Raw genomic sequence first — 15,413 nt, 5'->3', positions numbered from 1 at the left:
TGTGAATGAAAACAATTTGGTTTATTGGTTCAGTTTTTCACCAAGGGCCGGCAATAGCTCGGTAATTATAACCATTTTACAACTATTTACATTTGCACGCAGCAAGTTTTCTCCCTTTTTGCCGCACAAGAATTTAAATAGCAAGTCAATTTTGCGCGCAAAATTAAATGTCAAAAGCAGACAATTCAAACTTTGGGTCAAGGAGTTCAAGGAGTTCAAGGACTTCAAGGAGTTCAAGGACTTCAAGGAGTTCAAGGAGTTTTCAAAGAGTTCAAGGAGTTCAAGGAATTAAATAATAAGTCCAAGGAGTTCTAGGAGTTCAAGGACTTCAAGGATTTCAAGGAGTTCAAGAAGTTTTCAAGGAGTTCAAGGAATTCAAGGAGTTCTAGGAGTTCAAGGAGTTCAAGGAGGTTTAAGAGTTCAAGGAGTTTAAGGAGTTCAAGAAGTTCAAGGAGCTCTAGGAGTTCAAGGAGTTCAAGAAGTTCAAGAAGTTCAAGGAGTTCAAGAAGTTCAAGGAGTTCAAGAAGTTCAAGAAGTTCAAGTAGTTCAAGAAGTTCAAGAAGCTCTAGGAGTTCAAGGAGTTCAAGAAGTTCAAGAAGGTCAAGGAGTTCAAGAAGTTCAAGAAGTTCAAGAAGTTCAAGAAGCTCTAGGAGTTCAAGGAGTTCAAGAAGTTCAAGAAGTTCAAGAAGTTCAAGAAGTTCAAGAAGTTCAAGGAGTTCAAGGAGTTCAAGGAGTTCAAGAAGTTCAAGGAGTTAAAGAAGTTCAAGAAGTTCAAGAAGTTCAAGGAGTTCACGAATTTCAAGGAGTTCACGAATTTCAAGGAGTTCAAGGAGTTCAAGGAGTTCAAGGAGTTCAAGGAGTTCAAGAAGTTCAAGGAGTTTAAGAAGTTCAAAAAGTTCAAGGAGTAAAAAGAGTTCAAGGAGTTTAAGGAGTTCAAGGAGTTTCAGAAGTTCAAGAAGTTCAAGAAGTTCAAGAAGTTCAAAGAGTTCAAGAAGTACCTAAAAAGGGGTGTTCCATCAATCGTGAGGAGTGTCACGACTTGTATGTATTATGAGCGGTTCTTTGATACATTTGATGATATTAGGAATATTCAGGAGGAGGAGGAAGAGTAGAAGGAAGAAGAGGAGGGGGAGGAGGAGAATGGGGAAGAGGAGTTTATACTTTAGAGATCTTTATATTTTAGAGATCTTTATATTTTAGAGATCTTTATATTTTAGATATCTTTATATTTTAGAGATCTTTAAATTTTAAAGACCTTTATATTTCAGATTTCGTTTTATTTTAGATATGTATTAGATATCTCGATAAATAAATGTCAATCTGTCCATATCTCTAAACAACTCAATAGACACACAACTGAAAAGATTGACAGATGATGATGTGCCAGCTATAAAGATTGACAGATGGACAGCTAAACAAACATATAGAAAGTTTGACAAAAAGTAGATTTACATTGAAAATCGATATACACAAAATTAGATTGCTTGCTAACTAATATCTACACAACATAGACATTAAGGTAGCTAGCTACGCAGTTAGACAGCTGGACAGCTAGTAAATAAAAAGATGGAAAGCTAGACAGATAAACAGCTAGCTAGCTAGCAATGTTAACAGTTAGAAAGCAAGAGGAAATTAGAAAGTACAGATTTTGGGTATGCTTGATTAGCTTCAGATACCTAATATCTACACATCTTCAAAAACATTTAGAACGGAAAAAGTCAAAAACAAAAATTTACTAAATCTAGGGAATACAGGGAATACAGGGAATCCATGGAATCCAGGGAATACAGGGAATGCAGGGAATACAGGGAATACAGGGAATGCAGGGAGTACAGTGAATACAGGGAATACAGGGAATCCAGGGAATCCAGGGTATACTGGGAATACAGGGAATACAGGGAATACAGGGAATACAGGGAATACAGGGAATACAGTGACTACAGGGAATACAGGGAATACAGGGAATACAGTGACTACAGGGAATACAGGGAACACAGGGAATACAAGGAATCCAAGGAATACAGGGAATACAGGGAACACAGGGAATACAGGGAATACAGGGAATACGGGGAAAACGGAGAATATATTTGAAAACATTTTGCGCATAAAGGTAATCTGTTATAAATTTCGTGGCAATCCTCGTATTTATGAACCTGAACACACCTAGATAAATTACGCTGTACATTGTAACCTAACTAACTATGTCACACCTGTATTGCGATTAAACCATACTAGAACTACGTAAATATTGTATTGAGATTAAACTAACTGAGATTATAGATAACGACGTTAAGCTTGTAATTACGTTCATTACCTGTATCATAGAATTCAAAATAAATGTCAGTTGGAATAATACTCTGCTTGGATTATGGTGTGAGAGTAATTGTTTCTTGATTAGCAAACAAGAGGTGTCCTGAATCACTTTCTTGAAAGATAGATATAGATTGGGAATTAAAATGAGTTGTATCTTGTAAGACAAATACCTGAGAATACAGACCTAGTCGTATCCGAATTGATATTGACAATGGTATTCATGTTGAACCTTGAGTTCTAGATGAGTTGTATCCTGTAAGACAGATACCTGAGAATACAGACTGAGTCGTATTTGGATTGATATTGACAATGATATTCATGTGGAACCTTGAATTCTAGATTGAGTTGTATCTTGTAAGAGAGATACCTGAGAATACAGACTGAGTTGTATCTGGATTGATATTGACAATGATATTCATGTGGAACCTTGAGTTCTAGATTGAGTTGTATCTTGTAAGACAAATACCTGAGAAAACAGACTGAGTCATATTTGGATTGATATTGACAATGGTATTCATGTGGAACCTTGAGTTCTAGATTGAGTTGTATCCTGTAAGACAGATACCTGAGAATACAGACTGAGTCATATCTGGATTGATATTGACAATGGTATATGTGATGAACCTTGAGTTCTAGATTTTGAGTTGTATCTTGTAAGACAGATACCTGAGAATGCAGATAGAGTCTGCCCCTTCAGTAAAAGTAAATTCAACCTATATGAAGCATAAAGTCTGACTGTGTCAACCTTGCTGCACCGGCTAGTCCTGTCAATAGAGTTAGGTACAGTACGAACTGGGAACGGAAAGGTTGACCCGCCTCGGAAATTCAAATGTACTACGGCTGCCCGTGATTGGAGAACCTGGAGTTAGAGATTTAGTTGTACCTGGATTGGTACTGATCTAAAAGCATTTATTGGAGTAGGACATTTTCTACAAATCCATGTCAGCTAAACACACTTCTCTGAAAAAACATGTTTTTTAAAGTTTTCAGTGAAGAATTCTTTAAGATAATACAAAACATAACAGTTAAAACGACATATTTCATATACAGGTTTACCCACACAGGATAAGATTGTAAAGACGACTTGAAACTCTTCAAATATCCCAGCTTTATATTTAGTCTCCTGCCTTGAATGAGGTCTTTAATTGGCTTATTTAATTGATTGCACCACAAGCTGTGTGGCAAACTCAAAACTTTAAAAACAAAATAAATGCATCTAGTAGACTAATAGTCTGCCTAAATATTCTATGCTATTCTATTCTATTCTATTTCATTCCATTCATTCCATTCTGTTCTATTTTATGATCTTAAAATTCAAAAAATTATTTTTTTAACCGATGCTTTATTCAATTTTGACCGGCCACAAACCGTTCTTGGGGTCATGGGTGTTCACTGTTCTATCATAAAATATATTTCTTATTTCATTCTATTCCGTTCTTTTTTCCTATTCAATTCTTCTATCATAGCTCTATTGAAAGTTGACGGTTTGCCAGCAAAATACTTTTAACCCTTGATAGAAAAGGTGTTTGACCGACTAATCGATATTTTACAAACACGTGACCTAGATACAATTCAACTGTACATTTTTACAGTAAAGTGTACATTTTTGCAGTGTACAGTGTACATTTTTACAGTGCACAATGTACATTTTTACAGTGTACAATGTACATTTTTACAGTTTACAATAAACATTTAATTTTACAGTAATTTATTGATTTTTACAGTGTATATTTTTTACAGTAATTTCAAACTATAATGAACTTTTGTTAGATGTTAGGTATACAAGATACTCACATAATATACAAAACGGGTAAATAAATCAGTGTTCTATTTGATTAGTAATTATTGTTGTGTGGTCTTAAACCAGATTATATTGGACCGAATATGAAAGGGGGGGGGGGCAAATGAAATTCAAGGGGTGGGGGGTAGATGAACCCATAGTTTCTATATGTACCCTGCTGTGAGTTTAAAGATTGTAAAGATGAATGGTTTCTGAATTCTAAAGGAACTATTTAGTTAATAGGAAATAATATTTTAACTACTATTCATATTTAAAGATAGAGAGATAGATAGTGAGAGAAATAGAGAGAGATAGCTGACCATGCACGTTGAACTACTAACCAAAGAAAGGAACTAAGTCTTTGACACAAACTCTGTTTTTCTAATCCCTATATCTTTGTAACTAAATTCATCGTAAACAACGAAGGACATTTTTAATAAATAATAATAATAATAACACCAGCAAGACCAGAAAAAATGTTCTAAATAAATTTTTTAGACCTGTTTATATTTTTGTTTTCTGTTATACTCTATATTAGCTGGAGTGCCCGGCGCTGCCCAGGTTTATATTATTATTCATAGTCATAGTTATTCTACATATGTCACCCCCGAGGTATCCATAGTTCCCTCAAAATACCCCCGAGGTATCCATAGTTCCCTCAAAATACCCCCGAGGTATCCATAGTTCCCTCAAAATACACCCGAGGTCATAGTTCCCTCAAAAAAATTCAGCCAAATCGGTAAAGTCGTTTGGCTGGATACTGCTATAACAAATATATAAATAAATATATTATATAACAGCGAAGAGTTTTGTTATATAGATAACATTTCAAAACATAGATGTGAAAGCAAAAATAAGATTTTTTTTTACTTTTCATCTAATCTTGATATCAATAATATCAAACAAGCCAAAAGGGCAGACTTCAAACTTTTTTACTTCATTAATAATATGGTTCTACAAACCTTATAGTTGGTGTCTATTGATCAAAATGTTGCGAAGTATATGATCTGTTCTAAACTGGAAAAATCGAACTGGGGGTAAAAGCTCTCATACCTAGTAAAGAGGGTTTTTTGGGACACCCTGTACTATATTCATTTTTCATAATGGTCTTTTTTAATGTACTCTATACAAGAAACTTTTAAAGAGTTATTTTTACTGAATTTATGAATATACGAAGAAAAATTTGTGATAATTTTCTTTATGCATCGCTTCAGTTCATAACCTAATAATTTCAAATTTCCAAAACACAAAAGAGTTAAATTTTATGTTTGAAGAAAGTAAAATTTATTAAAAGTTCTAGACGAAATTTTTAACTGGAACCATCATCTTAAGGCGGTTAAAAACAAAGCATCCAGTGCATTTTTTGCTTTGTCGAATGTAAAAAATATTCTTCCTAGTAATATTAAACTAACCATTTACATCTCTTTATTTCGATCATTTATAGAATATGGAATTTCAGCCTGGGGAAAAAACAAAAGTTCGGAAATGAAAAAAATTCCTATTTTAGATTAATTGATAACTCAAAAGCCACGTCTCATAGTGATCCTCTTTTCCTTTAGTTGAAGACTTTAACTAAGCTATTGTTGACGGAAAACAGCAACACGCTAGACAAATCAGGATAATAGGCCAGTTAGTTAGGATTCTGGTGGGGGATGTTTATTTTCCCCGGACAATTCTTTCCCGATAGGCCGCACAAATACACACAACAGAGTAACCCCGTCTCAGAAATTCGATAACAAAATCTTTATTTCCTAAAAAATAACATAAATTATAGGTCATGNTAAAAAATACACGGATGTTTTGGACAATATTTTCAAAATTTTTGTTTCGTTCGGATTTACGACATGAAAAAAGGAAAATGTGATAAAAAAATTCAAAAATATTTTTGGAACATTGAAATAAAATTCCGCGAAACCAAATCTTTTTTGAATAAATCTTTTTTTTGAAAAATTGTTGGGAAAACGTTTACTCTTCTGCATTTCAAAATTTCATAAAAAATCATTAAAAATTGTTATATTTGAGAATTGAATGAGATTCGATATAAAAAAAATCCGCAAAAATGTTTGAGTGGAAATCTGCAGTAAATTTTATTAAAATAACCTTAATACTTCAAAGATGAAAATAATTGTCCTAGAAACATTTTTTGTTATATCTCATTAAATTTTTGATGAATTTTTATGAAATTTGGAAAACAATAGAATGAACATTTGCCAAAAAAATAAAAAAATTTTTTCAGAAAGAATTGGCTTCACGGATTTTTTTATCCAATGTTTCCAAAAATATTTTTGATTTTGTTTTTATCACATTTCATTTTTTGTTATGCCTAAAATACGAAAAAATCAAATATTTGGAAAATGTTGTCCAAAACATCGATAATTATTTTTTACTCACCCTGTATATCCATATCTTCTTCCTTTTATAAATATAATTTTGCATTTTAAAAACGGTTGAAATAATTGGTGCAAATTTTTGCCGAAACACTTGCATCATTGCCCCCCTAACTTAAAATGCTGTCTTTTTGGCCGGTAAGGTCTCTAAAAAGAAATTTTAAAAGAATTATAATTTTCTTGCAATTCAGATAATTTACCTTAAATCTGGAAATTTAAAATAATTGATGTGTAATTGTTTGATTCATATCGTTTGTAAACATTATGAACATTATGAACATTATGAACATTATGAACATTATGAACATTATGAACATTATGAACATTATGAGGAGGAAAAATCAAAAACAGTAAATTGAAAAAATTACATTAATCAGCTCTATGAAGAAAGGTGGTCGCGAAGCACTTTTACAACCTTGTGAACTTTTACAATGATAAATTACTTTCTTATTGCAATTTTAGAGCCTACTTAAAACATGCAAGAGGTTGCGTGATTATCAGTCTTCTATATACAGGCGCGTAGTGGAGGTTTAGCCAAAGTGGGTGCATTTTTTTGTGCACCCCCCTAAAAAACCGGTATTAAGATAAAAATAGAAGTTTAAAATCTATATTAATCTACCTGAAGGCTGACTAGTAGTCATCTGACCATAATTACCAATCAATTTAAATGAAACCCCGCGAAAAATATATTTAAAATAAGATTAAGGTACAAGAAAAAATTTGAGAAATAATCATAAAATGGACAAATTGTGACATTGTCGATTGATAAAAAAGTAAATAAATACAAAACATATCAAATACAAAACATATCAAATACAAAACATATCAAAAACAAAACATATCAAAAACAAAACAAACAAAATACGAAATATATCAAACCCTAAATTTATTAGATAATCACAGCAAAAAAATCATAAAAATCCTTACATAAAACATATCAAACACTTGAAGCATGTGCATTGTTAATGCAATTCATTTAAAAAAACCATGCAATCAAAAGTTCAAAACCTGCCAACTTATTCTTTAAATAGGTAATTATTACCTTATGCAAAATTGAAATTACCAGATTTTTATTTACAAATTAGAACATTTATGAGAAAAAGTTAGTCTAAATATTTTTTCAACTCATATATTTTATGAAATGTTAGTTTTTCATTTAAAAGTAAAAATAATTGGCAGACGCTGAACTCCAACCTTCGAGTGTGCGAGGTGGGGAAGACTTCACTGCCGCGCTTAATTAAAAGCATGATTAAGGGGGGATGACATTTGTAGATCGAGATTGAATCCTAACCGCAGCGCTCGGCCCAGAAAGTGTCATAACTTAATCTAACCCGTGGCCGCAGCGCTCGGCCCCCTAGCCTGTCCTAGCCAAAGCGCTCGGCCCAGAAAGTGTCTTAGCCTAACCTAACCCTAAATAAAAGAAAGTGTCAAAACTTAACCTAACCCGTGGCCGCAGCGCTCGGCCCAGAAAGTGTCTTAACCTAACCTAACCCTTAATAAATACTAATTTAATTGAAAATTGTTGAAAAGTGGTCATGTACAAAAGTAAAATCTGCAGTAAAGTATGATACGTTTTGATTTGATATGTTTTGTTTTTGATATCTTTTTATATTTTGATATGTTATGTATTTTGATATGTTTTGTTTTGATATGTTTAGTAGTTGAATAGCTGTTCTGTATTGATATGTTCTAATTTGAAGGTTTTGTTAATTTGTTGGGATATGTTTGGTGTTTTGTCAGTGCTCTGGATTTAATTTGAAAACTGAAGTTTCTCGAAATGCCGGCTTAGACCGGCTTTTAGGAAATGTTTTACAAATTAACAATTGTATGACGAATAATCTTTTATAGTTGGTAATTTAGCTCGAAACAGAGGCGTAGTCAGGGGGGGCATGAGGTTTTTTTCTGCTAGTTTTGTTTGAAGGAGAGATAAAGTAGTGCTTAGAAGGTAATTATTTGGACTGTATGTGTGCCTTTTAAGTATCTTATACTTATGCCTGATATCCAAGAAGCCAAGTGTTATGACTTTACAGTTCGAATTTTGCCCCCCCCTAGGAGCTCCTAGGGGGGGGCAAAAAAAAATTTTGCGCTTCGCGCAAATCTTGCCCCCCCTAGATTTATTTCTGTGTACACCATTGTTTATTTATGGGAAGACTTGACCCTCTTCACTTTCTTGAGATTATTTTTCTGACATGAATCAATCCTTAAAACAAAAACTTTAACATATAATTGACAAAAAATGATTTATAAAAATCATCTCTCCCTCGTCACAGACAACTTTTTTGTTATAGTCTCCAGAAAAAGGGGGGTTAAAAGATAATCTTGACCCCTTGGCTCCCCTGGATCCGCGCCTTGTGGGACACCCTGTAGATCGACATTTTTTTCTCTCTTCACCCTGTAGTTAAAGAGACCCTAAAAACTCCCTAAATCATAAAAAACATATAACTAATTCTAACTCAAAAAAATCTCAGTTCTTTTATACTCTAAATAGGAGTTTTATTCTAAGATTCCTTCAATTTTAAGGATATTTAAACAAGGCAACTCCAGGGCCCAAATATTTATTCGTACACTCGCTGTGAATTAACAGCTGATTATACAAATTTATTTTAAACTTTAAAGTAAATAAACAACGAATTCTTCTTTCAATGTTGTTGGATTCCGATTAATTAGAATTCATTATTTACGTGTTAATATCAGCATGAGAGAAAAAAGGGAAACCAGTCCATCCACTGTTTCAAAGGACACAAAGAAAACGGTAAATACTAAAACATGAAGAATTATATAGTATAGATGATATTATTAAAAATGTGTCCATTTGTATTTTAAGTAATCACGCTCAAGTATTGGGGGGAATGCCCTCTCTCAGAAAAATATTTCACGATTCATGAAAGAAAAAAGGGGTCAGACTGTTTCGGAGCGATTTGCGAGCAATTCTTAAATTTTCCTAAACCACGGTAACCGGCCACCGTACTGGCAATATCATAGGTCTCTCGGCACTGTTAAGGGAAAATTACAAACTTGTAGGTTTGATCATTGAAGACGGAGGCACTCACAAGTGGAGGGGGGATATGGGGACTGAGCCCCCCTTGGATGAGTAAAATTATTGGTTTCTAGTGTGTTATCAGGCCCCGTAGGGTGCTACCACATGGAAAGAAAAAAGTTTCGCCCTCTCCTCCTGGACAAATTCCTATCTAGAGTAGTATTTTCTGAGGATCGATCATTTATTTTGATGCGGTTCTTTTAAAATTGGAATCTATACTAGTATTTCTGAAATTTACAAATTTTTCTTACTCCAGGAATATAATTTTGACTTTTTCTCTTTGCAAGTTTTTTTTTAAAACTGTCTTGGCTACAAATAAATGAGAGGAGTTGTATACAAATGTTGCATAATTTGGAAACAGATTTTTTTGGAATTCAAGGAGCCTAAAATTCCAAAGCTTTTGCATATCCGAATCCGGTAATTTCATAGAGAACGCTATTTTCAATTTTGTACATGAAGTTCATATGTTACATGTTAAAAATTGGACATGTGGCCGCAGCGCCCGGTCCCTCTAGTCTGTCTTAGCCTCAGCACTCTGCCCAGCAATTGTTTTAACCTATCAGTGAATTATTACAATATGAATTTAACTAAGTTTGTTGAAAAGTGTAGGTCATGTACAAAACTTTCTCGAGGACAGACCCAGAATTTTTTGTTATGATGTTGCAAAATTTTAATATTGATCCACATTTTTGTGGATCCAAGGAGCCTAAAAATTCTAAATCCTGCACATCCGGTTCTATCTTCCTATACAAATGGTTTGAAATGAATTTTCTATTTAGGTTTTGTCCAAGAGGCGGAAATCAGATCTAGTTTCGCAGATTCAAAACCTTCAAGCATTACTCAGGAAATTCTTCCTTGTCAAATCTTGAATCTGGTTTGGGGTTGTAAATGCTACTAGCGAAAGTGCCCGGCGTTATCCGTGGAATTTGAAAAAATGCCAATTTTTTAAAGCCTTTTTAACTTCTGGGGTACCTATGGCCGGGTTCCCTTAAACAAATTCAGTCCATCCGTTTGTAAAACTGTAGCAAACATATATATAAATTTACGTATATATTTGATCTGAGAGCTTAATATTATATATAGAGAAAAGGTAATTATTTTGGAAAAAGCGTGCAATTGCAGGGCCTCCATTAGTGCCAAATGATGCGACATCTATAATCTACAAAGTAGTAATCTCTTTTTGTGTTTTTTTTGTATTTCTGAACCTAACTCATGAATTTCTTAACCGGTTTGCCTCAAATTTGGGATGGGAAACTCGGCAGAACCACGGAAATGGTATTTGTTTGGTTTAAACTTTAAATTTAGTAAGTTAAGTTTTTTTTAAGATTAAAAAACATTAAGAGTAATAAAAAAGTAAGCCCTGGGTTTGTTTAATAGCTAACAGCTATGAAGAAAGAAAGCGTGCTTAGGTATTGTCTGGATTTGTATCTCCATCTACTCCATATAATACCATTAATACATCTAGGATAACATAAATTTGTTATTCGAAAAAGGAAACATACTAAAAAACATTTACTAGGGGGTATATTTTTTTTAAAATCATTCCCCTCCACACTTCTTAAAATATTTCCCCCTCCCCTTCTGAAAATATTTCCCCCCTACTAAAAATAAAAAAGTTATGGAGTTCTGGAAATATGAATACCCTTAAAGTATTCTAGTAACCTGGTTTGAACAAGGATGGATCCAGGGAAAAGGATGAAGAAATCTCTAAACTCCAAGCTATCATCAACTCTACAATACAGGAGAAGGATGAGATCATCGCGACCTTGAAAGATCAGCTTGAAGCTGCTCTCAACCAGAAAAAAGTTGTAGAAATATCAAATCCTGTAAAACAGTCTCCAGCTGAATCACCGCATAAGAAAAAGTACAAACTGGTTCCAGATCAAAGGCTCCGAAAAATCCCTAAATCTAAAGCAACAATTCAAAAGCCGGCAAAATCGATTGTTGTGCAACCGAGAAAATCTTTACGTGCCAATTTATCAACAGTTGGTTCTTTAGAGTATAGAGCTTCTAGTGCACTACCCCAAGCCGTAACTGTCTCAAACTCAAATGAAAAATATATAAACGATTCTTTAGGTAGGGAATTACTTGATCATTTCAGAAGAAAAACCATAAATTACATTTTCATGTCTTTAGCTTTGCCAACGTTTAAAAAATCTTGTTTTGTTTGTTTATTGAATATAATTAATAATAAAGTATATTAACATTTCCTTATATTTTGTTTTAATAACACAATAACTGACTAAGACCATGCATCTTTAATATTTAACAAAATATTTTTTTTATCCTCAAATTTAACTTTTGGAGATTAATGACAAATTATATATTAGAATGCCTCCAAGTTTTAAAGAAAAATGCCAATTTTTGTATAAAAAATCTGTATTGGTTTTTCAAATTTATAATACCAAACGTTTTTCTAATAATTTATTTTAAAAGTTTTTTTTCCAAAATGTTGACATATCATTGCGAATACTTTTTGTTAATCCAAGCAATTCTAAACGCTTCTCTCTATTTTGTAGAAAATGTTTTGCAACTGTTTTTAGTTTTTAAACTCATATATGGACACATTGTTTAATTTTTTTATTTACTTTAATATTCAGTAGATTTGGATGCACCTGAACTACGGGGCAGTTATGAGGTAACTCAATTATTTAATATTTTGCTTAATAGGATTTTAAGCGTAATTTTAAGCTGTATTTCACATGACCTTCAACTTTGAAAAGATTTATAACGGACCCTTGAAACATAATTCTGATAAAAGTGCGGAAGATAATGTGGCTTTTCTGACAAGAAAAGTGTGAGTTTCTCCATTTTTTCTTATAAGCAAGAAATGAGTAGGTCACTTGGTTGTTTGGTTGGTTGGTTGGTTGGTTGGTTGGTTGGTTGGTTGGTTGGTTGGTTGGTTGGTTGGTTGGTTGGTTGGTTGGTTGAGATAATAATTAGCCAAAAGAACAACCTTTTCATGAAATGTTTTCTGGCAAAATATATTATTTTTGTTCTCAACAAAATTATTTTATGCCTAGAAAATAAAGTATATTGGGGATTTTGTCATTATTCTCGTAACCCTTTTTTTTACAGATAAAAGATACAGAGTTTGATCTCCATGAGGATATGGACAAGATGATAGACGGCATTCAAAAGGATCTAGATAAAACGAAGGACAATTTCCAGAAGGATTTGGATAGAATGGAGGACAACCTCATCAAGGATCTGGATAAGACTAAAGAAGACCTCCAAAAGAATCTGGATAGGACAAAGGACGACCTCCAGATGGATCTTGATAAGACGGAGGACGACCTTCAGAGGGATCTTGATAAGACGGTGGACGACCTCAATGAAGATCCTGACTATGATGTTGATGTCCCTGATTCGCTTCAACAAGTTTCTTCAGATGCAGAAAATGAAACTGAAAAGGGAAAAGTAAAGTCAGGTATACGAGACCTTCCGCATTTTTGCTTTTCCATTTGGAATTTAGAATTTAAACTAAACTGACAAGAGATTTTTAGAAACGGAACTACAGAATTTTCCAAGTTTTAAATAAAAATAGTTAAAGATAATCTACGTTAACTTGTATAATATGTTACTTCTTTTTGTTCTTGACCCATAAGCAAAACTTGTATAATGTATACCTTAGCCAATCATATTTAAGATGCTCCTAACATTTTATTAGATGCATAAGAGAAAAAAACGTCATTCAATCAATAAATCAATCAATCAATCAATCAACCAAGCAGTTGCCAATCAAGCTGAAGTGTCTGGAAAACATGGCCAAAATAGAATATTTCTTTAAACTTTTCAGTAAAAATCAAAACTGTTCCTCCTTTAATAAATTATTTTCTCGCAGAAATAGATTAAAGATCAACCATCATTCCGTGGGAAATCAGGGCTGAGTTCACTTTAAAAATATCCACCAAAAGACGGAAATTAATGTAACAGTTGATTAATGCCACAAGTCTAGTGTGAATCAACATGTCAAGGGACCGAACTAAAGTTTTTTTCAAACAAAACTATAATTCTTATGGAACCTCTTCCTCACATTCTTTAACCATTTTCGTCCCTTTTCCCCTTTCCGTCGACGTAATTTGTATTCACCTCCATTCACAGAGTTACCTGTTCGATAAACATCAAATGACAATTTTCCAACGGTTTCTCTGTTTAAACGGTGATATTTTAATCTTTGCTACCAAGATCAATGGTTTAGGGCATCGTTGTGGATCAGGCATGTTGATCTTTCATTAGAGAGTTGATTGTTATGACGTCGAAAGTCGCTTTAAATGGGGGGAGGGGGGGAGATGTAAAATTTGAACTATAATTAATCTAATATTTAAATATTATTCAGGGAAAATACTGAAGCAGAATCAATGCAGGATCAGGTCAGGCATATTTTTAAATGAATTAGGATTTAATCATCAATCAATCAATCAATCAATCAATCAATCAATCAATCACTCAATCAATAGAGTGCGGGAAGATGTTGCTAAATGCCCCTAAAATTCTTAATACACCAACAACTCTCCAACTCCAAGTATACCAAGTATGCAAAGTATACCAAGTATGCAAAGTATACCATGTATACCAAGTGTACCAAGTATGCAAAGTATACCAAGTATGCAAAGTATACCATGTATACCAAGTATACCAACCAAGTATACCAAGTATACCAACCAAGTATACCAAGTATACCAAGTATACCAACCAAGTATACCAAGTATACCAACCAAGTATACCAAGTATACCAAGTATACCAAGTATACCAAATATACCAAGTATACTAAGTATACCAAGTATACTAAGTATACCAAGTATATCAAGTATGCCAACTACTCTCCAAGTATACCAACTACCCTCCAAGTATACTAACTACTCTCCAAGTATACCAAGTATACCAACTACTCTCCAAGTATACCAACTACTCTCCAAGTATACCCTCTACTCTCCAAGTATACTAACTACTCTCCAAGTATACCAAGTATACCAACTACTCTCCAAGTATACCAAGTATCATGATGACTGTGGCAACTGGCCATTAAAGGTGGTTTAAAAAGTTAGCTGTTAAAAAATCAAATTTTTACAATATTTTATTCAATTAATCTATTAATCAATCAACATTCAATCAATCAATTGATGAATTAATCATTTCTAAATGATCAATTTCGAGGTAAAAAGACAAATGAGAGGGGGGGGGGGCTGCCAGTTGATGTCAAATATATTATCCTCCCCGGCCCCAATTCTTTTTTCAATTTTAAGAAATATTTTTTTTAAAGTAGAAAATAAGAATAGCTGTCAGACATGATCATATGTACCAATCCTATTCCCGTTATTTCTGTTTCTTGTTTCATACTATTAACTATATGAGGAATGACTTGGATTCCCCTCTTAAAAAATAACCTCTCACCAAACCCATTTAATTCAATTAATCATTAAATCAATTTCAAGGAGATCCCTGTTTGCCTGACAAAGAAACTATTTAATTATAAAATCATTTGTTTGTAGATCCCAGGGCCCTGTTTGTCTGGCAATTAATCAATTTAATCATGAAATTATTTGTTAAAGGAGATCCCAGTGCCCTGTTTGCCTGGCAATTAATCAATTTAATCATGAAATCATTTGTTAAAGTAGATCTCATTGCCCTGTTTGCCTGGTAATTTATCAATTTAATCATGAAATCATCTGTTAAAGTAGATCCCAGGGCCCTGTTTGTATGGCAATTAATCAATTTAATCATGAACTCATTTGTTAAAGTAGATCCCAGGGCCCTGTTTGCCTGGCAATTAATCAATTTAATCATAAAATTATTTGTTAAAGGAGATCCCAGTGCCCTGTTTGCCTGGCAATTAATCAATTTAATCATGAAATCATTTGATAAAGTAGATCCCAGGGCCCTGTTTGCCTGACA

At 33.3% G+C, this 15,413-nt stretch overlaps 1 protein-coding gene across 1 annotated transcript; it reads left to right on the top strand.

Moving 5' to 3' along the window:
• Nucleotides 1-1,043: 1,043 nt before the first annotated feature.
• LOC111702042 (myosin heavy chain, clone 203) lies at nt 1,044-15,162 on the top strand. The gene is made up of 5 exons (XM_023473565.1): nt 1,044-1,108; nt 1,746-1,872; nt 11,194-11,448; nt 12,596-12,947; nt 15,071-15,162. The coding sequence occupies exons 1-5, from the start codon at nt 1,044-1,046 to the stop codon at nt 15,160-15,162; spliced, it is 891 nt and encodes a 296-aa protein (XP_023329333.1).
• Nucleotides 15,163-15,413: the final 251 nt, after the last annotated feature.

Source organism: Eurytemora carolleeae, unplaced genomic scaffold, assembly GCF_000591075.1.
Source record: "Eurytemora carolleeae unplaced genomic scaffold, Eaff_2.0 scaffold478, whole genome shotgun sequence".
NCBI lineage: Eukaryota > Metazoa > Arthropoda > Copepoda > Calanoida > Temoridae > Eurytemora > Eurytemora carolleeae.
This window is presented reverse-complemented; position numbering and strand designations above follow the sequence as displayed.